This window comes from Lepidochelys kempii, chromosome 1 (assembly GCF_965140285.1).
Source record: "Lepidochelys kempii isolate rLepKem1 chromosome 1, rLepKem1.hap1, whole genome shotgun sequence".
NCBI classification, from domain to species: Eukaryota; Metazoa; Chordata; order Testudines; family Cheloniidae; genus Lepidochelys; species Lepidochelys kempii.
Genome location: NC_136380.1, coordinates 250311969 through 250334494, shown reverse-complemented (window position 1 = coordinate 250334494; position 22526 = coordinate 250311969). Strand labels below are relative to the sequence as shown.

The 22526-nt window shown below is 41.3% G+C and overlaps 1 protein-coding gene across 7 annotated transcripts in view; it reads left to right on the top strand.

Annotated features, from left to right (window-relative positions):
• KIAA1549 (KIAA1549 ortholog) overlaps window positions 1–22526 on the top strand; it is a 221147-nt gene that overhangs the window by 130779 nt on the left and 67842 nt on the right. For 6 of the 7 annotated variants that reach the window (XR_012156097.2, XR_013634976.1, XM_073322886.2 and 3 more), the window contains exons 7-8: window positions 11657–11716; window positions 14461–14606. Coding sequence is in view for 5 of the 7 variants with exons in the window: in XM_073322886.2 (XP_073178987.2) it covers window positions 11657–11716; window positions 14461–14606 (206 nt within the window). In the remaining 2 variants the exon portion in view is untranslated. The remainder of the gene's footprint in view (window positions 1–11656; window positions 11717–14460; window positions 14607–22526) is intronic. The other variant, XM_073322875.2, reaches the window with a different exon arrangement.

Genomic DNA, 22526 nt, shown 5'->3' with positions numbered 1-22526 from the left:
GCAAAGGGAATTAAAACCAATAGTAAAAGGTTCTATAGTCATATAAATAGGAAAAAAACAAAGAAAGAAGAAGTGGGACCGCTAAAAACTGAGGATGGAGTGGAGGTCAAGGATAATCTAGGCATGGCCCAATATCTAAACAAATACTTTGCCTCAGTCTTTAATAAGACTAAAGAGGATCTTAGGGATAATGGTAGCATGATAAATGGGAATGAGGATATGGAGGTAGACATCACCATATCTGAGGTAGAAGCGAAACTCAAACAGCTTAATGGGGCTAAATCGGGGGGCCCAGATAATCTTCATCCAAGAATATTAAAAGAATTGGCACAAGAAATTGCAAGCCCATTAGCAAGAATTTTTAATGAATCTGTAAATTCAGGGGTTGTACCATATGATTGGAGAATTGCTAACATAGTTCCTATTTTTAAGAAAGGGAAAAAAAGTGATCCAAGTAATTATAGGCCTGTTAGTTTGACATCTGTAGTATGCAAGGTCTTGGAAAAAATTTTGAAGGAGAAGGTAGTTAAGGACATTGAAGTCAATGGTAAATGGGACAAAATACAACATGGTTTTACAAAAGGTAGATCGTGCCAAACCAACCTGATTTCCTTCTTTGAGAGAGTAACAGATTTTTTAGATAAAGGAAACGCAGTGGATCTAATTTATTTAGATTTTAGTAAGGCGTTTGATACTGTGCCACATGGGGAATTATTAGTTAAATTGGATAAGATGGGCATCAATAGGAAAATTGAAAGGTGGATAGGGAATTGGTTAAAGGGGAGACTACAACGGGTCCTACTGAAAGGTGAACTGTCAAGTTGGAGGGAGGTTACCAGTGGAGTTCCTCAAGGATCAGTTTTGGGACCAATCTTATTTAATCTTTTTATTACTGACCTGGGCACAAAAAGTGGGAGTGTGCTAATAAAGTTTGCAGATGATACAAAGCTGGGAGGTATTGCTAATTTAGAGAAGGACAGGGATACCCTACAGGAGGATCTGGATGACCTTGTAAACTGGAGTAATAGGAATAGGATGAAATTTAATAGTGAGAAGTGTAAGGTCATGCATTTAGGGATTAATAACAAGAATTTTAGTTATAAGCTAGGGACGCATCAACTAGAAGTAACGGAGGAGGAAAAGGACCTTGGAGTATTGGTTGATCATAGGTTGACTATGAGCTGCCAATGTGATATGGCTGTGAAAAAAGCTAATGTCGTCTTGGGATGCATCAGGAGAGGTATTTCCAGTAGGGATAAGGAGGTTTTAGTACCGTTATATAAGGCACTGGTGAGACCTCACCTGGAATACTGTGTGCAGTTCTGGTCTCCCATGTTTAAGAAGGATGAATTCAAACTGGAACAGGTACAGAGAAGGGCTACTAGGATGATCCGAGGAATGGAAAACTTGTCTTATGAAAGGAGACTCAGGGAGCTTGGCTTGTTTAGCCTAACTAAAAGAAGGTTGAGGGGAGATATGATTGCTCTCTATAAATATATCAGAGGGATAAATACCAGAGAGGGAGAGGAATTATTTAAACTCAATACCAATGTGGACACAAGAACAAATGGATATAAACTGGCCACTAGGAAATTTAGATTAGAAATTAGACGAAGGTTTCTAACCATCAGAGGAGTGAAGTTTTGGAATAGCCTTCCGAGGGAAGTAGTGGGGGCAAAAGATCTATCTTGCTTTAAGATTAAACTCGATAAGTTTATGGAGGAGATGGTATGATGGGATAACATGGTTTTGGTAATTAAATATTCATGGTAAATAGGCCCAATGGCCTGTGATGGGTTTTTAGATGGGGTAAGATCCAAGTTACCCGGGAAAGAATTTTCTGTAGTATCTGGCTGATGAATCTTGCCCATATGCTCAGGGTTTAGCTGATCGCCATATTTGGGGTCGGGAAGGAATTTTCCTCCAGGGCAGATTGGAAGGCCCTGGAGGTTTTTCGCCTTCCTCTGTAGCATGGGGCACGGGTCACTTGCTGGAGGATTCTCTGCTCCTTGAGGTCTTCAAACTACAATTTGAGGACTTCAATAGCACAGATATAGGTGTGAGGTCTTTTTTAGGAGTGGTGGGTGAAATTCTGTGGCCTGCATTGTGCAGGAGGTCAGACTAGATGATCATAATGGTCCCTTCTGACCTAAATATCTATGAATCTATGAATCTATGAAACTTGCAGAGTATTTCTAAATTGTTAAAACTGAGATCATGCTTAAAGAGTTTGTAAGCGGTGTTAAGATGGAAAACTACTCCTGTTGCCTTTTACACTGCATTCTGGTAATGGGGACCAAGTCTTTCTGCTTTCATGCATTTCACTTGATCAGCAGAGCAGTCATATACTTGCAGGAAGTCAGATCTAAAGATCTTAAACCCACTAAACAAGGCAGTCGCTATACTCTTGAATGAACTCTCTCAGAAAAATGATAAGACAAAAACACCGTATCACCTGTGGGTGAACACTTTTCACAAAGTGATTGCTCTATATCTGACCTGTATATCTGCCATGGAGGATTACCTGCCTTATGGGTGGGTGTCATTTGTGTGCATTCGGTGCAAGGAGCTCCTGGCCCTCAGAGACCTTGTACGGGCTTTGGAGATTAGAGTGGCTGAACTGGAGGAGATAAGGGAGATAGAGAGGTACATAAATGAGACTTTCTGGGACACAGTAGAATGGTCCTATCCCTGGTCAGACAGCCTCTGTACTGTTGTGGAGGATGAAAGTCTCAGGGAAGGAAAACATCAAACTGGAGCAGAGGGAAACTATCCCATAGTTGGGACTCTCCTTCCAGATGATGTCATGGTATCCTCTCGCACTAAGGATACCTCTTTGGGGGAGGGAACTCCAGTTATTAGGAAGAGACAGGTAATAGTATTGGGGGATTTGATCATTAGAAACGGATAGCTGGGTTTACGATGACTGAGACACCTGCATGGTGACTTGCCTGCCTGGTGCGAAGGTTGCGGATCTCTCAAGATAGACTTTTGTGTAGTGCAGGGGAGGAGCCGGTGGTCGTGCTACATGTGGGTACCAGTGGCATAGGGAAGGATAGGAGAGATGTCCTGGAGGCCAAATTTGGCTGCTAGGTAAGAGATTGTAGTCCAGGATCTCGATGGTAACATTCTCTGAAATGCTTCCAGTTCCACATGCAGGGCCAGTCAGGCAGAACTGCAGGGTCTCAGTGCTTGGATGAGATGATGGGGCCGGGAGGAGGGGTTTAGATTTATTAGGAACTGAGAAACCTTTTGGGAAAGGGGGAGCCTATACAGGAAGGATGGGCTCCACCTAAACCAAAATGGAACCGGATTGCTGGCACATAAAATTAAAAAGGTCGTAGAGCAGTTTTTAAACTAAGGGGGAAAGCTGACAGGTGCAGAAGAGCACGTGGTGTGGACAGAGATATCCCTTAGGGGAGGATCTATTAATGGAGATTCTCTATACCCTAGTAAGGAGGAGAGGATGGAAGATGATAAAATACAGGTAGGATCTGATGAGAAACAGTTAAATGAAAAAGAGTCCCATTCAATTACATCATGTAATGGCAGACAGTTAAAAAGTGACAGTTTTTAAAGTACTTATATACAAATGCTAGAAGTGTAAACATGAAGATGGGTGAACTGGAGTGCCTTGATAAATGAGGATGTTGATATAATAGGCTACACAGAAACTTGGTGGAATGAGAATAATCAATGGGACACGCTAATACCAGAGTACAAAATATATCAGAAGGACAGAACAGGCTGTCCTGGTCGGGGAGTGGCACTATATGTGAAAGTAAGCGTAGAGTCAAATGAAGTAAAAATCTTAAATGAACTAAACAGTACCATAGAATCTTGATGGATAGTAATTCCATGCTTGAATAATAAGAATATAGCAGTAGGGATCTATTACCAACCACCTGACAGGGATGGTGATAGTGACTGTGAAATGCTCAGGGAGATTAGAGAGGTTTTAAAAATAAAAAATTCAATAATATTGGGGGATTTCAGCTATCCCCATATTGACTAGGTACATGTCACCTCAGGATGGGATGCAGAGATAGTTTCCTGACACCTTAAATGACTGCTACTTACAGCAGCTAGTCCTGGAACCCAAAAGAGGAGAGGCAATTCTTGATTTAGTCCTGAGTGGAGCACAGGATCTAATCCAAGAGGTGAATATAGCTGAACTGCTTGATATTAGTGACCATAACACAATAAAATTTAACATCCCTGTCAGGGGGGAAACCAAAGCAGCCTACCACAGTAACATTTAATTTCAGAAAAGGAGACTACACTAAAATGAGGAAGTTAGTTAAACAGAAATTAAAAGGTACAGTGCCAAAAGTGAAATCCCTGCAAGCGGCATGGAAACTTTTTAACGACACCATAATAGAGGCTCAATTTAAATGTTTACCCTGAATTAAAAAAACATAGTAAGAGGATCAAAAAAGTGCCACTGTGGCTAAACAACAAAGTAAACGAAGCAGTGAGAGACAAAAAGGCATCCTTTAAAAAGTGGAAGTTAGAAAGGAGAATGAACTCTGGCCAGTGAAGTGTAAAAATATAATTTGGAAGGCCAAAAAAAAGTTAAAGAATAGCTAGCCAAAGGCTCAAAAAGTAACAGCAAAAAAATTTTTAAATACTTCAGAAGCAGGAAGCCTGCTAAACAACCAGTGGGGCCACTAGGTAATGGAGATGCTAAAGGATAATTCAAGGATGATAAGGCCGTTGCATAGAAACTAAGTTAATTCTTTGCATTGGTCTTCACGGCTGAGGATTTGAGGGAGCTTCCCAAACCTGAGCCGTTCTGTTTAGGTGACATACCTGAGGGAATTGTCCTGGATTGAGGTGTCATTAGAGGAGTTTTTGAAACAACACACTGATAAATTAAACAGTAGTAAGTCACCAGGACCAGATGGTATTCACCCAAGAGTTCTGAAGGAACTCAAATATGAAATTGCAGAACTGCTAACTGTGGTATGTAATGTATTGCTTAAATCTGCCTCTGTATCAGATGACTGGTGGATAGAAATTTTTTTAAAAAGTCTCTAGAGTCAAACCTGGCAATTTCAGGCCAGTAAGTCTAACTCCAATACCAGGCAAATTGGTTGAAACTATAGCAAAGAACAGAATTATCAGACACATAGATGAACATGGTATATCAGGGAAGCGTCAACATAGTTTTTGTAAAGAGAAATTGTGCCTCACCAATCTACTAGAATTCTTAGAGGGAGTCAACAAGCATGTGGACAAGGGTGATCCAGTGCACGTAGTGTACTTGGACTTTCAGAAAGCCTTTGACAAGGTCCTTCACCACAGGCTCTTAAGCAAAGTAAGCTGTCATGGGATAAGAGGGAAGGTCCTCTCATGGATCAGTTACTGATTGAAAGACAGGAAACAAAGGGTAGAAGTCAATAGTCCATTTTCAGAATGGAGAGAGGTAAACAGTGGTGTCCCCCAGGGGTCTGCACTGGGAGCAGTACTGTTCAAGATATTCATAAATTATTTGGAAGAATGGGAAATAATGAGGTGGCAAAATCTGCAGATGAAACAAAACTGCTCAAGATAGTTAAGTCCAAAGCAGACTGTGAAGAGTTACAAAGGGATCTCACAACACTGGGTGACTGGGCAACAAAATGGCAGATGAAATACAATGTTGATAAATGCAAAGTAATGCACATTGGAAAACATAATCCCAACTATACATATAAAATGATGGGGTCTAAATTAGCAGTTACCACTCAAGAAAGAGATCTTGGAGTCATTGTGGATAGTTCTTTGAAAACGTCCACTCAATGTACAGCAGCAGTCAAAACAGTGAACCAAATGTTGGGAATAATTGAGAAAGGGATAGATAATAGGATAGAAAATGTCATATTGCCTCTAGATAAATCCATGGTACGTCCGCATCTTGAATACTGCGTGCAGATGTGGTTGCCCCGTCTCCAAAAAAATGTATAGGAACTGGAAAAGGTACAGAAAAGGGCAAGAAAAATGATTAGGGGTATGGAACAGCTTCTAGTCTTATTAATCTCTCCTTATACAGGAGTTTCCAGCTTGGAAAGGAGATGGCTAAGGGGGGGGATATGATAGAGGTCTATAAAATCATAACTGATGTGGGGAAAGTAAATAAGGAAGTGTTATTTACTCCTTCGCATAACACAAGAACTAGGGGTCACCAAATGAAATGAATAGGCAGCAGGTTTAAAAGAAAATATTTCTTCACACTGGAACTCTTTGCTGGAGGATGTTGTGAAGGCCAGGACTATAACAGGGTTCAAAAAAGAACTAGATACGTTCATGGAGGATAGGTCCATCAATGGCTATTAGCCAGGATGGGCAGGGAAGCAAAACCCAGCTTTGAAGTGTCCCTAGCCTCTGTTTGCCAGAAGCTGGGAATGAGTGACAGGGGATGGATCCCTTGATGATTGCCTCTTCTGTTCATTCCTTCTGAAACACCTACTAATGGCCACTGTCAGAAGACGGGATACTGGGCTAGATGGACTATTGGTCTGACCCGGGATATCCCTTCTTGTAAGAGGTCCGCCCTTGTCAGAAAACGGCTTATGCATTCGGCAAATTATACAAAATCCTTCATCTTTGCTGCAAAATTGATGGGTATTTAGCTTTTCATTAATTCTGGAAAGTGCATTTACATCTCAGTTTCTCATATTGCCTAGCATACTTTTCTGTGCCATTTGCTTCTTAGTTATTTGGCCCACCACTTTCAGTATTACACTATGAAGAGTGGTTTAATGCATTCCAAAGATTTTTCCCAGTGTTTTTTTTTCAATCAGTCTTGTCTGTGTATATGTTTTTTTTTATGTATAAATGTGTTTAAAATAGTGTGCAAGTAAAGGATTGATTTGCAAATTCCAGGTGAGTTTAGTTACAAGCAAGTTGATGTTGGTTCAAACTAAGGAAAAGCTAATCTTATATTATAACTCAAACTGTTGGGCGTGATTAAATGAAACTTTTGACAGCCTGAATATTAGTAACTGTGTCTGGAAAAAGAAATTTGTTATGCCCAGTCTTTGTCTATTTTAGATCATCTTCTGTATAAAAACCTTTTACTGGAGACTGTTCATAAAGCTTAAACAGAATCCGAACGCTTGCGGGATAGTCCTAATGCAGTACATGGTTTGGTTGTAAGGTACTTCGGGATATTTTGTAACTTTCTTATTTTTAATAAAGGTACCTGTTGCACAGTGGAGGGGTCTGTGCAAGAATAATGGCAGTGGGAATGGCCAAGGGTGGGAGCTGCCAGCTTTTTTCTTTTTTTCTCTTTTCTTTCAAGGTACTAAAGAGTGCTAGGCAATTTTAACATCTTATCTCTACTAAAATATCCTGTCTGTTATTTCATCTCCCCTCCCATCTGTCCATTTGTTTTTCCCTTGCTCATGTGTTTACATTTAGTTTCTCAGATTAGAAGCTGATTCAGGCAGAGATTTTACTACAACCTAATCAAGGCTTTCTAGGGTGCTACTGCAATACAAATAATTAATAAGAGTATGTTTTATAATCTGGACTGACAAGGATCTTGAGCATGGTGGACTGCTACGAAGACAATTATAGTGTTATCATTATCATAGTGCTCTGTTGCCAGTCCCAAGGCATCCAAAAATCATGAATCAACCCCCCACCCCACCCCCTCCAAAAATCATGAGTTTCTTTTTAAAATAATAAACTCTGGGCTCTTTTTCTTTGCTTTGTGGCTTCTGAACCTTTAGGGATCGCTTTATTCTGCAGAAATATACTTCCTGTTTTGAGTGCGAGCACTGAGATTCTTATGCATTCGCATGATTCCAGCAGCTGGGACTCTGAACAACAAATATCACAGGATTTGCCATAAAATCATGAAAGTGGGCAACACTGATAGTGCTGTATGTTCTGTAAAAGATACACTGTGTCAAATGAAAGGCTTCGTGTTCCAAAGAGAGTGCAGGCTTAGCTGCATGAAAAGGTACAGGACAATATGATACAATACAGTACCAGATGAAACAACATGTGGTCTTCATGGCTGGTAGGTTTCAGTGAACAGATTGGCTTTTGAATTCAAGTGAGTCGATTATTCCAACCCCTCCTCCCCGGTACAAAAAAGTTCAAGAAAAGCCTGTTTTGATTAAAGAACTGTTTTTAATTTCCCCTTTCCAGTTCAGTTCTGGTTTATAAACTTACTGGACTCCTGATAAATAGCCCAGTGGTGCAGTAATATGAATCAATGAGATGTGTCAGGTCACTTCTTTGAATTCTCCACATTTCGTCCATTTTTGATTATTGAATCCTCCACATTTCTGCAGAACGGTGGACGTTTTCATAAGACTATTGGTTTCTCTGCCTAACTATTTTCATAAAGAGCATGGCTGATAACTTCCAGAACCCCATATATTGGGCGATTTATTTTGTTTGGAGACAGATCACTCTATTGGATGGCTTAAGGGAGCGGTTAAAGAGTGAAGAATCGTTTTAGGAATAGTTTAAAAATAGTCTATATAACGTGTGGTTTATGACTTCAGTTCTTTCTATGTAAATGTTCCCCAAATCATGGTTTCTAACCTGAGACATTTCTTGTTCAGTAACATGTTGCTAATCAATACAAAGTATCATTAAAAACTGAAGGAAAGTGAAAAGGCAATGGAACAAAGTTTTTCTGGAGCTCTTAAACAAATCTCCTGTAGGAAACCATTAAAATCATGATGGTTATTGGATTCTAAAAGAAATACAATTTTTAATTAGAATAGTAGAATCCAGTGCTGACTAGAGAGGGGAAAGGGTGAATGGAGGTGCACACAAAGCCCTGAGAGGGGGAGATTGGGAGACCATAGTATGGAGAAAAGGTTGCACACAGAGCCTCTGGTATGAGGGAGGGAGTGTGTACAAAGAACAGAAATTACATTTGGGTTATTCAGTACTCCTTATGGGTGTCAGGTGCATTTAAATACCAGCCCATATTTCATTGCACTTAAGTGTACTATATTCTGGTTTTGCATTTTACAATTCATTACCTAGATCATGCCAAAAAAAACCAAGTGGCATCTACAAAGGCTTCGTAGCAATGGGAACATTATCAACGTGGAACTCCTTCTGAGCATGAAACATAGCGGCGAGTTGGACAGAGCTCAGCTGTACCGTGTACATATTCCCAATACTTTCCTGCACTCTTTACCAGGTTTTCAGCCCAGGACTGCATGGCTGAAAGATTAGAGCACTTCTCCCATTGTACCATCAAGATCAGATGCTCAAGGATTTTTTTTTTAAGTTTCTAGTTCTGTATGAGGTTTGTTAGGCATACAGGAATTTGCATACATTAAATCATTTTCAAGCACTAATTAGAAAAAAAGGGTATATCATATTGAGTGTCAAAGCACAACTGTTACCTTGTTTAAAAAAAAGAAAGTAATTAAACACTCTTAACAGTTCGAAATTTTATTGCCATTGGCAGATGGTTAATTATCTTGTGATCTTGCTTTTCCTGGGCTTTGGAAAACACCAGTGCAGCTGCAGTTTACACATATTTTTTTTGCGGGATGATATTTTTAGATTGGTTTCCTATGGTAAGGCACTTATTTACCTCAATCTCCAGCCTTCTAGCTATACTGAGCCAGACCCTCTCATCCTTTGGTTTAGAAGAACCCTGCAGCAATATATATTGTTATATAATACAGAAATGTAAAAAGCGGGGTGCTTGCTGTTTGTACATTGTAAGTGGCATTTTTCGACATTTGTTATGTAATACTTAATTCAAATACATAAATGGCCATATTCTGATACCCTTATGCACATGGGCCACTCCTGTATTTCACAGTAGTGGCCCTATTGAAGTCTCAATAGCACGATCCGTGAAGCAGGGTGCTACTAAACTGGAATAAGGGTATCAGAAAATGTTGAATTGGAAGTCAGTTTTTGGGCACAGTGGCATTTAATTTAAACAAGAAGAGAATAAAGAGTAAATTCCTTCACTGTACAGAAGGAAAGTGCGGTGTCAAAAACCCGAGCTTTAAAGAAAAGGTTCTATATATCTGGAGGCCCTTCTGCTTTTGCATTAGGGGAGAAAAGAGTGATCAGGGTTTTAATAGTAAAAATCAGCAGATTCTGGAAGATAACATATTTATGTGAACAACCTTATACACAGAGGGAGAGGCCTTAGCTAGGTAGCTTGCCAATAAGACACACTGAGTAAATTAGAACGTTAATAATTTTTTTGTTTCTTTGAGTGCCTACAATAGCAGCAGTTGAACTAATTATAGTGTAGTGGTTAAAACACAGAACTGGAAGTCAGGGTACCTTGATTTTTGGTTTTGACTCGCCTTGTGACCTTAGGCCAAGTCAGTTTAATTTTGTGTGCCTCACTCTCCCCATCCTTAAAATGTGTTTTAAACAAGTTATCTTTGTTAAGCACTTTAAGAACTTTGGATGATTCAGGGAAAACTTTGACAAAACTATGCCTTCTCCCCCCACCCCCACCCCCATTCCTTTCATGAAGTTTCAATCTCTTTTCAGGAAAACTAGTCCCAGCCTCTGTCTTTATCTATTCATCAGTGCCTCTTTACTTTGCTCCAGTGGGAATCTGGGGTGAAATCCTGGTCCCACAGGCATTGATGGGAGTTTTTTCATTAACTTCAGTGAGGCCTGGATTTTACCTCTGAAGCTTAGCGTTTCCAGGAGGCTGGTCATTTTGACAAAACTTGGGCTATTGAACAAAATAAAACCATAATGCCATGGGATTTGTCATGGAATTCATTTATGATTTTCATAAATCCAGTTTGAGCTTCACAATGGTTAATGCATATTTTATTTTATTATGGCTTAGAATACAAAATAGGTACATTCAATTTTCTCTTTTATACTTAAGTCTTAACTTTTCTACCTAGTTGCAGTCACAAAGAATTAGATGCTTTCTTCCTCAAAAAGCCATGAATGACTCACCTAGAGTGGCGGTTCTCAAACAGTGGGTCCCGACCCCATTTTAATGGGGTTGCCAGGGCTGGTGTTAGACTTCTTGAGGCCAGGGCTGAAGCCAAAGTCCAAGCCCCACCACCAAGGGCTGAAGCTGAAGCCCAAGGGCTTCTTCATCCTTGGGTGGCAGGGGTCAGGCTTTGGCTTCAGCCCCAGGCGGCAGGGCTCAGGTTACAACCTCCCAGCCCAGAGCGAAGCCCTCAAGCTTTGGCCCCTCCCCAGGGTGGCAGGGCCTTGGCTTTGACCCCCCCACCGTACAGGGTGGTGGGGCTCAGGCTTCAGGCCCTCTTCCCAGGGTCATGTAATAGTTTTTGTTGTCAGAAGGGGGTTGCAGTGCAATGAAGTTTGAGAAACCCTGACCTAGGGTCATCCAGTGTACAGCCTGATCTTAGCAAACAAAAATCTCATCTTACATTAAAGACAAATTAGCCAAACAGGCTTTGCTTAATATTTCTAGAAGCAAAGCTGTCGGGGTGGTATGTTAAACATTTCAGGTAATTAATCTGACCACTTTAGTCAGATGCTTTACGTTCAGACGTATGAACCAGAAAATATATATCAAGAGCAATGTCTTTCTGTCACTTATGTATAGCACTAAGAGTTATATCAGCAAATAAGATGTTCACTGACTTAATGTGAATTATGAAACAGCCTCTTTTCTTGTTTTTGTGCTGTTGAGTATACAGTTCTTACAGATGTTTTTTCCCCCCAGCCTTTCATTACCCTCAACTCAATGTGTCTCAATTGATGAAATCTTCTTGGGTGAGAACAGGTATGTAGACTATATAAGGGTAGATAGCTGTGAGACCATTTTTGTTAGCCGGGTCCTAGATAACACATTAATAACTTTTGAGATTGCTTACGGTTTGAGGTAATAACTATATTTAGGTCTGAATAAACTCCAAAGCAAAAGAATGAATAACCTGGAACTGCTGGGAAATGCACTTGTGTAGAATGAACTATTGCAATTCCTTGTTTATTGGCTCAAAAATTGTTTTATATTTAGAATGCAGTTTATTCAAAGTGCAGTAACACAGCTCCGGTGTGCAGAGGGTGCTGTATACACTAACTGCCATTTAAGTTGGACATTGCTTTATTTTATTTTTTTTAAGCTATGTTTTTTTTTTAAACTTTTAACACTTGATTTATTCATGGCACCTTTCACCAAAGCACACACGGCTATGCAACAGAATACAAATAGATGCCATACAATTTAAACCGTTTTAGGGACTGTAATGATGCAGCTCCATCCTATTTTGTTTTTCCCCCCAAATTAATTTCCTGCAAATTGCTCTCATCCAAGTCAGCTGACCTAATTTGCCCTGAATATAATCATAAAACAGTGAAAGTTAGTGCTTTCTGTAACTATGTCCTTCTGGTGTGGAATACACTTGCTGCTATTATTTGTAATTCTCAATCTATATGAATTTAAAAGAAGGTGAAAAAATTATATTGTCAAGTTTCCTGCATTTAATTGTTCTTGATCACTGATCATTTATATTGCTGTTTAATTCTGAGATACTTCATTTGTGATTAGAGCCAGTTGAAAGATACCACTTATTTTGTGTGGAAAATTTCTTTTTGGCGGGCGAGGGGGAGAGAGTATCTAAAACTTCCTATGACTTTTTTTTTCCCCCAATGGAGAAACTAGAACAAAAAGCTTAAAAAAAAAAAAAAGCATTTGAAAATCATTTAGGCTTAAAAAGAATTCAAAACTGAAACACAAACATTTGTACTGAAAACCAAATTAAAAAATGAGAATTTTAGCCAAAAATATATAAACTTTTCTGAAAACTGAATTTTTTGGTCAGACTCTTCTGAGCTTTTGATCCATTTTTTCAACCAAGAAAAAACTAAAATTTGACCAAAATGAAAATTTTGTATGAAAATTTTCATCCAAAAAATGTTTCAACCAGCTCTGTTGTGAAGGATATTTTTGATAAATTAATTTGTTGCTGAGAGTGTCAGTCCAGCATCCTCCTATGATAGAAATTTCACAAGCAGGTAAATTCTTTTCCATGCACCTGTGATTGAGAAGTACACTAGGGTAGTGCTAGTCACAGAGTCAGCTGCTTTTCTATACATTCATGGACCGCTAAAGGGCCAGGCTATTACTGTTTCACCAGCCAGTGAAAGAGCTGCTCCAGCTTTGGGACTGATCAAAAACTAACACTCTTTTATGTGGCTGAGTCAGTTTCCATTAGTCAGTCAAATCATGGGGGTGGAACAAGTGATGGAAGCCATCTTAGAAAGTGGGAGAGTGAAGCAGTGGTTCCTCTGACCCTGAAGGGAGCAAGAGATGCTCCTGGAATGTGGCCCACACCAAGAAAGGAGCTTTCCTGTAGAGAGGCAGAAAGAGAGGAGATGCTGAGAAAAGAGCAGGAGGAGGGGGCGGAGGGGAGGCTGAGTTAAGGAACCTCGCATCTTTGTGTATGTGAGATCAGGGGATGGGGGTGTTCAGTAAGAAAAGGCCAAGGAAAAGCAGCCTGAAATGGGAATGCTGCGAGGAAGTCTCTGGGGAACACAGTTATGGCTAGAGGCTGCCACAGTGGCGGTTCGGGGCCTGGGGAAGGAAGTCTCAGCTAAAGGACTGTAGCAGGTGCGGGCTTGGAATTCCAGCCTGCTGGAGACCAGATTCAAAAGGGTGAGGTCCAAAGTAGAAAGGCAGCTGCCCAGCATGGACAAGCCCTAAAGACTTTAGAACCTGTGGGTTCCTTTCAGGGGAGTGCATGGCCCCATAGAGGTTAGAACCTGTCTGAACCAAAAAAGGGCTTCTGTGCCCAGTAACTACTGATGGAATTGCTAAATGTGGTATGCATTAATGACGATGATTAGTGTAACCCCTTTAACTGAACTGCCGTGGTGGCTCTAATGGTTGGAGTGTCTACAGCACTTGCCTCCTGGGTTGTCCAAGCCACTCGTGCTAACCAGTTTCTGTGCACCACTGCTCTCATAGGCTTAGGCTCGGGGCTGTCTGAAACAGGTGACGATACACTCTTCTCCTTTCTGTTTCCTACCTGTTCTGCTATTTCTGTCCTATTTTTATCTTCCTGTTTATATCCCCTATCCCTGCCTACCCCTGACTCTGTGACTGGTGAACTCAAAGTATGGTTAACATTGAAAGCAGGTAAATCGGAATTGGTTATAACTTTTTGAATTCTTTACTCTCTGCTGCTTGTGTTTTGATATATATCATTATATATATTTTTCATATATTTAGCTTTTTTGGAGGCAGGGCTGTCCCATGACTGCATTTGTTCTGGACCAGTCTAGCCCCTGTGAAGTTCCAGGAATCACCTCAGCGGTTTTTTCTTTTAATACCCCTTCTTCCAAGGTCTTGCATTGCAACTTGCAATCTCCCGCTGAGCTGGGAGGGATTCCTGTATGAATATTTCAATGCTATGCCAGCAGAGGGCTCTAGAGAATGATTCAAGGCCTGCAATTGAAGTTGCATAAAAGACACTAATGCTTCTTACTAATTTGTTTGTTCTTGGGTTGATTTTTTTTTTAATGTAGTTCTCTTGGGTGTTGTCAACCAGCGAATTCAGGAGGAAGTGTTTCAGGCTGGGATGGAGCGGAAATTGGCTCAGCTGTTAAATGAGGCTTTGACCGGAGGGCGAATATGGAAACGAGCCACGTTTGCCGGCAGCAACGTTGTGCAGGTACTAATAGGTCAGAGGCTGGACCTGTGCTTGTGTGTGTGTATGTGTAAAGGGGAATAAACTGTTCAAACAGTAAATAATACCTAGCACTTGAAGGAAGAAGAGATGAAATGAAAGCCTCTAGTCCAGCTGCCATATGTGACTGATGCATAAATCATGTTGTGCAACTAACATTCTTTTAGCTGCCCTGCTGCCTTTTGAACTAATGACTGTGATAACAGTGAAAACAATGGGAGTGTTAAATGGTTATAAAGTAAGTATTGTGATTTTAAAAACAATCCTCAGAAACAGCTCTTAAAAGCAGCCTATTTTAAGAACTGACTGAGTTCCTGATTTAGTTGAGGTGTCTTGCAAAGAGAGGGACAAAGCTTTTATGGATCAAAGGCTGCCCCCTCCTTTGGGGGGGGCCATACAGCTCTTAAAACGCTTCTAGGTACTCTGTTGTGTTTTGTAACAGTATATAAATATGAAATAGGATAATGCGTCTGAGTGCTGGCTGGCACTTATGCTATGCAGCTAAGGGATCTTGTCAAACAAAATAACATATTACACTTTTTAACTGCCTGTTTGGTCTGATATTCTCAGTCATAGAAGTTGTAGTGAAAGAAGAATTAACTGCACCAGCACCATGTTTGGCATCCATAACAGCCCCTCCCATGCTGTGATGTCTGGGTGTTGGTGGTTCTCAGACTGTACCTTCATTGTGGCTGGTGGTGTTCATGTGGGTGAAAGCCACCTTTTGGCTGCAAAGGTTTGAAAACTTAACCTTTCCTTAGATTTCTGGCTGTCACAGATGGTCCTTTATCAGCCAGATCAACAAACTGAAACCCAGTCTACCTTTTTAATGGGAAAGTTGTTTAAAAATAACTTTGCCAGCTAATCCATCAACAGTTGACCTAAGAGTTGCCATCCAGGCAGTTCAGACCTGTCATCTTCCTTCAGTATAACCCTGCAGTGTCCCCTCCTGTTTTAATTTCCAGATGTTTGAGGGGTTTGGGGCTCAAAGAAGCATCTGTTCTATGAGTAGTTTGTATTTTATTTCTTTTGCGCCGCTATGATTCACTGTGAATACAGAGCCCTGTTTCAGATTTTTTATTCTCCCCATTGCACATGTTTATCCCTCTGCCTCTTGAAATAAAATAAACCTTATGTCTTACCCACAAAGATGCGATCATATTGAAAATACATACAGTTAGGCTGCATGGAAAAAGTTACTGTTTTATCCTTTAGGTAATAAACCGCCAGTTCTGCGTTTTTACATGCACAGGTTTTAAGAGAGATCCCTTTCTAGCGATGGTTTCAGAGTAACAGCCGTGTTAGTCTGTATTCGCAAAAAGAAAAGGAGTACTTGTGGCACCTTAGAGACTAACCAATTTATTTGTGCATAAGCTTTGGTGAGCTACAGCTCACTTCATCGGCTGTAGCTCACGAAAGCTTATGCTCAAATAAATTGGTTAGTCTCTGAGGTGCCACAAGTCCTCCTTTTCTTTCTAGCGATAGCATTGTATTTCACTGGGAGAGAACACAGAGCTTTACTCTCAGAAGTGGCTGTACTTGTGCTGTATTCTATGGGCCAGGTCTTAGGCCTGGTCTACACTTAAAAATTAGATCAACCTAGCTACGTTGCTTAGGGCCAGCGGCCCTGGAGTAATTTGTCTAGTGGGGGTGCTGAGGGCAATTGAATCAAGCTGTAAACCCTGTAGATCATGGAAACCACTTCAGTCCACAGGGTGCAGCAGCAGCACCCATAGTTCCAGCACCTGTGCTTAGGGCTGTGAAAAATTTTGTGTCCTGAGTGTTGTAAGTTAGGTTGACCTAACCCTGGTGTAGATATAGCTAGGCCAATGGAAGAATTCTTTGGTTGACCTAGCTACCACCTCTCGGAGAGGTGGATTATCTACACTGATGGAAAAACCCCTCCACTGATGTAGGAAGCATCTGCCCTAAGGCCCTATTGCAGACATGGCCTTAGTCACCAATAACTGTTCCTTTTTACTGCTTCATTGGTACAAAGGAGCTATCAAGCTTCCTTAACTGGGCAGCAGCTGAGGATTCCCCCAGTGGTGAGGCAGTACAACCTAGTACTGCACCCCATAACCTTTGCTTAATTCCCTAGGGATACCAGCCTTTCATCACTCCTTTTTACCAAACTATACCATACTCTCCCAGCACAACACAGCACTACACCAAACCGCCATAGCTAATTGTGTTAGGTGAGGGTAATTTGGTGAATGGGTGTATGGAGAAGAGACGGTTGAAGGGGGAAGAGTTCAGGTTGTGGTGTATGGTAGTTGTGATAATGTTAAGACACATGCCTGTAGATAAAGGAGGAGAGGGTATATATTGCCAAGTGGCTTAACTTCTCATATCCTTGCTTTTGTGGGCTAATGTCAGGTATGCAGTGTATGTAGCAACCCTATCCTCTTCACAGTGAAGTTTTGTGTGCTTTATGTATAATACTACCAACAGTCCTTTTGGCGCATAAGTGACTCCTGTGATCTGGTACATGGAGTCCCTTGTGCTTGTGTTGGCTGACAATTACCTACTTTATCTCCGGGATCAAGTTATTAGCTATCAGAAAGTGACCACACGTTTGCAATTTTTCTTTTTTACGCTCCATTGTTTGCCAGTGCCCACTTAGAAGACAACAGGGAAGAATCTTGTGCCCCCACAAACACAACCCTTCATGTGTCTTCACCCACGTTTGAATTTACAATCCTAGGGTGAGCATGGAGTTACAGTGTCTGTACTACGTGACTGAAAATTCTGGAGCACTTACTTTTAGCTTGCATGTAACTGAGTGTAAACGTGAACATAAACGTTTCTCTCCCTACCTGCAGTATTTTTTCTTCTATAGGCAAAAGAGTAACTAGTACAGTGCACTATTTACAATCTGCAACTCGTCGCCTAAACAGGACTTGTGTTCTTCCCTCCCCAGCCCTCAGAACCACATGTTAGACTGTGAAACTTTGCAGTGTTCCCACCAAAAGTGATGAAGTTCTTTTCAGTTGGGCTGCCCTTTGCAGATAGGTAGTTAATGTAGTAATAGGGTAACCTTGACTTTTGGGGGATCAGCAGCTGTTTTATTAAGGGGGTAACCATCTTTTCATAAGAACTGTTATTCTCTCAGTGTTCGGGACATAGAACTACTGCACATGCTCCTTGTCCTGCCTCTTGCAGCCACTCGCTAACAGGATCTGCTAGAGCAGCAGAGTTTTAGTGTGTACAGTGGTGCTATTTGGGGGAGGTTTAGGCTGGATATCAGGAAAAACTTTTTCACTAGGAGGGTGGTGAAGCACTGGGTTACCTAGGGAGGTGGTGGAATCTCCTTCCTTAGAAGTTTTTAAGGTCAGGCTTGACAAAGCCCTGGCTGGGATGATTTAGTTGGGGCTTGGTCCTGCTTTGAGCAGGGGGTTGGACTAGATGACCTCCTGAGGTCCCTTCCAACCCTGATATTCTATGATTCTATGGGTTTGGCCTGTAATTATTGAGGGTGAGGTAGCAGAAGTGTAGGTTTGAGCCCAGATTCCTGACCCCAATAAAGCTACTCTGCACCATTATATGAGGATTCTTTTGGTGTAAGGGACTCCAGGTGGTGCAGAGCTAGTCCTGTGCCATCATGCCCAGCCCTGGCATAGTGTGACACATGTCTGAGACCAGGGTGGGTGGCTGGAGTGTTGTGGCATTTCAGTGGTCCATTGGCTGCACAATAGCTCCTTGGAGCCTGTTACAAATTGTTGTAACATAGAACATCACCTCTCCCACCTCAGCAGGGGATAGGAGGCATAGAAATCAATTCTCAACCGCAATAAACCTTTTAATTTTGCTGCAGCAGATTCTGCAGGTTTCTCTGAACAAGATTGTGAACTGGTTTGGAGAAGTGTGTGTGTGTGTGCGCGCGTGCATCCAGAGGACACCATGACACAAATAACAAAATTTCCAGTCTATGCATGTTATTTTCAACCTTTCTCTTATACTGCAGGCTAGCAGCATGTGGTGCATGATGTAATGTCTTTTCTGATAGCTCTGTTCTAATACCAACCCACAATGAAGTGAAATAAGGGCGCAGACTGCCAGTTGTACCAAACTGTGTGTTGTTTTAGTTAAAAGGACATTTGTCCACTGGAGACTAAACTGAGACCACACATTCATGTCACTTGTGACAAGCCAGTTTAGAACTAAGGTTTCCTGAAGTGAAAGGTACTTTGTATTAAATCACGACACCACTGAGCGCTGTGAAAATTGAAGAGCTTGTTCAATTGAAAACAATTGAAAAGGAGGCAATTGTTGATAAATGCTATCACAGTAATTGTTTTCCTTTCCTATGCTGTGAAAGTAGAACTGGCACCGTGGTGGGGGGCACATTTTTTTCCTTAATAAATATGTTTATTGAAAATCATAACTGGGTAAAATCACTTCTTTAAATCTAAACGCTTTTGAACCTTTCATAAAAATAAGAGGTTTGGACTGACGGTACCCAAAGGGCTCATCTTTTCTTTTCCCATTCTCTCATCTGCATTGCTCATAGGGTGGCACGCTCTGTTAGATAAACACCTAAAGCCATAGCTACACACAGGATTTACAGCCTTACAGTTGCTTATTATACACAACACAATCCCATCTATGTTTGTGTGTTCGTTCAAATGTTTCACAGAGAATTTCACCTTTTATAGCTTCTTCTTGCAAATGCAAGGCATACTCTGTAGGTTACATTACATCATGCAGACTTAAAGGCACTTGACATTTTTATGAGTAGTCTGTCATGTCAGCTCTTATGCACTTTTATGAGGAATGAGGCTGTTAAGTACTGTTTTAAAAAAACACCACCAGAAGCTCATATTAAAATAATACTTAATTTATGTTAGATGGAAATTATCTATATTCCTTTTGAATGGTGTAGAGAACAAAAAGGTGAATCCTAGAAAAGAATGGCAATTAAGGTTGTGGCACAACGTGACGAAAGCAGTGAAGCAGTGAAGTTCTCAGTTAAAGGAAAACTACAGAAATTAAATAACTCATATGGCTAATATTTAGTTATCTAAGAATCTATATGAGAAAATAATTATTATATAAGTGTGGTAACAACCTTGATATCAAAGGGGGGTTCAGCTTTTCACTGAGAGCAGTGTCTTCTTTTGTATGATCAGTGTACCCTTCCCAAATTGACAGCACATAATCTGTTAGTAAAGATTGAGGTTATTTGGGATTTTTATTATTTTTAAATGGAAACTTTAAGAATTTCCACTGTCTGACCTTTTTGTTGGAATTCTTTTGTTAACTTTTGCTACTCCAGCAGCTGCCCTAGCTGGTGAACCACCTGTTAGTTTGCTGGGGGCACGTCTAAACTTACTGGGGATTGACGATGCTGCGATCGATGCGCCAGAGGTCGATTTAGCCAGTCTAGTGAAGATCCGCTAAATCGACCACAGATCGCTCTCCTATCGACTCCGGTACTCCGCCAGAATGAGAAGTGTAAGGTAAGTCGACGGGAGAGCATCTCCTGTCGATGCAGCACAGTGTAGACCCCGCAGTAAGTCGACCTAAGCTACCTTGTCTCCAGCTACATTATTCACAAAGCTGGAGTTGCATAACTTCTGTCAAATTACCCCCGTAGTGTAGACAAGGCCTGGTTTGATGAACCAGAGGTAGTTCACCAGACCTGTACTGGCAGCAGAGAGCTTGAGGGACCCATCCAGCACATGAGGGTGTTCCTGGCAGTGGTGTTTGGGGTGGATCTCTGAAGGGAACTGTAGTGTTTCCATGTACCTTAGGCTTCCAGTAATGTCCTCAGATAGAGATTAAGTCCTCAGGCTCCCCTCTGCCTATGGCTGTTGGACAAACCCGTTTTGTTGTGGCAAACCAGATTTCCAGCTAGCAAAATAGAGGTGGTTTGCTGGCTGGGATAGCTGCTACAGGGACAGACCTTGTAGCTGGCGCCTCATATAGATTTAGTTACTAGTCCCTCCCAACATGACAATTGCAGAATCAGAGCCTAAATGCCACATTGGATGAATCCTTGATATTAGTCACAAATACTGTGACATGTAGACCCAGCAAGATTGCTTAAGGACACAGCTGCCATCATTAAAGCTGCACCAGTGTATTTCCTGGTTTTGCAGGTTTATGCAACATCTTACTCAAACCTAAGGTAGACTTTGTGTGTGTGTGTGTGTGTGTGTTGCTCATTGAACATATGGTTCATGCTGTAATGTCTGCTAAGTAATCCAGACCCTGGCATAGCTTGACTTAATTGCATTAATGTTTAAATCCTATTTTTGATAGAGCAGAATCTCTTTTTGTTCTTTTTTCCTGTGGGATGTACATATTTCTCAAAAAGAAGTAATCCTGCTGTTTACTAATAAATTGGCAACTGATTATAGGATCTTTTGGCTTACTGACACAGTGCAAATGCTTTCTGAGTTGCTCCACTACGTAGATTTTCCTACTGTAATTTATGGACTGGAATTGGTTACCAAGGCAACACTATTCACTGACCTATGGTACTCCTTTGGAAACATTTTTTTAAATTAATTTTTACTGACACTGCAACATAGTTAAGCTTTTAGTCTGTAGAGGTTAAAGCACATGTCTAATATTAACAGAAAAGATGTGATTTATGCAAGCAGAAACGGAGTGAATTGCACTGACGAGGGGTTTTTTTGGTTTTGTTTTTTAAGGATTGAAATTCTTGCTTTTTTCATATGCTTCCTCTTCCTTCTCCTCCACCCTCAAAGCACAGATATAAAATACTGGCTCTTGCTTCTTAACACATGGAAGGCATCTCCATTTGATGGGAAAACTGGATTTCTGTGCATTTGTGCTGTCTTTAGCACCTTAAAGCACTTTATAAATTATAAAACAAAAATAATATGAAATTGTACAGAAGACCTCACTGGGAAAATAGTATGAGACCTACTACACGTAAACTTTATATATATATAATACACACTGTGGTCTATGTCTTGTACTATGAAATATATCTAAAATAATACTTTAGATGTAAACTGCTATGTAAGTGTAGAGAAATCCAGAGTTTTGCAAAAGTGGGTGTTAATTACCCCATTTTACAGATGTTGACTTGATAAAGTGTGCGGATGACCCAAAAATTGAGGGTGTGGTATATAATGAAGAGGATGGGTCACTGATTCAGAGCAAACTAGATTACTTTCTAAACTGGGCATAAGCACCAATATGTGTTTATGGCTAAATTTAAGTGTATACATCTGGAAACAAAGTATGTAGGCCATACTGAGGGATGGGCATCTCTATCCTGGGAAGATTTGGGGTTATGGTGGATAATCTAGCTGAACATGAGCTCCTAGTGCAGTGGTTCTCAACCTATTTATCATTGTGGGCCACATATGCAGCCCACAAAGTGTTACCTGGGCCACAGGTTGAGAACCACAGTGCCACCTCCCCCCACAAACCCCTATACCCAGTGCCCTCTGCCCAGAGCCCCCTCCACAGAGTGGGGCCAGAAGCAGAGAGCTGGGCAGGGACTCTGACCCTGGACCCCATCATGTGGGATCAGGCGGCGGCCCGGACCCCATCATGTGGGATCAGGCGGCGGCCCAGACCCCGGTGGCAGCCTGCAGCCGCTGGCAGCCCAGAGCCCACAGGGGAACCCGGCGCCCGGGGCCTTTAGCACACAGCCCTGTAAGTCATTATATTAAAATTTTGCACCATTATTTGCAAGCAACAGCTGGTGCAGGGTGGAAATTTGTCCTGTGGGTGACTTCCCAGCTAGGGTGTCCCTTGGCTCAGTGGATGGGATTACCCCTGCCGCTGACTGTCTGGGAGCAGCCGTGGAGGGACATGTTCCTGACTGGGCAGCTGCAACAGGCCAGGTGGGGAGGAGCCCTCTCCCCCTCCTGTGCAATCTCTGCTACAGGGCTCTAGTGCCTTCCACAGCAGTGATCC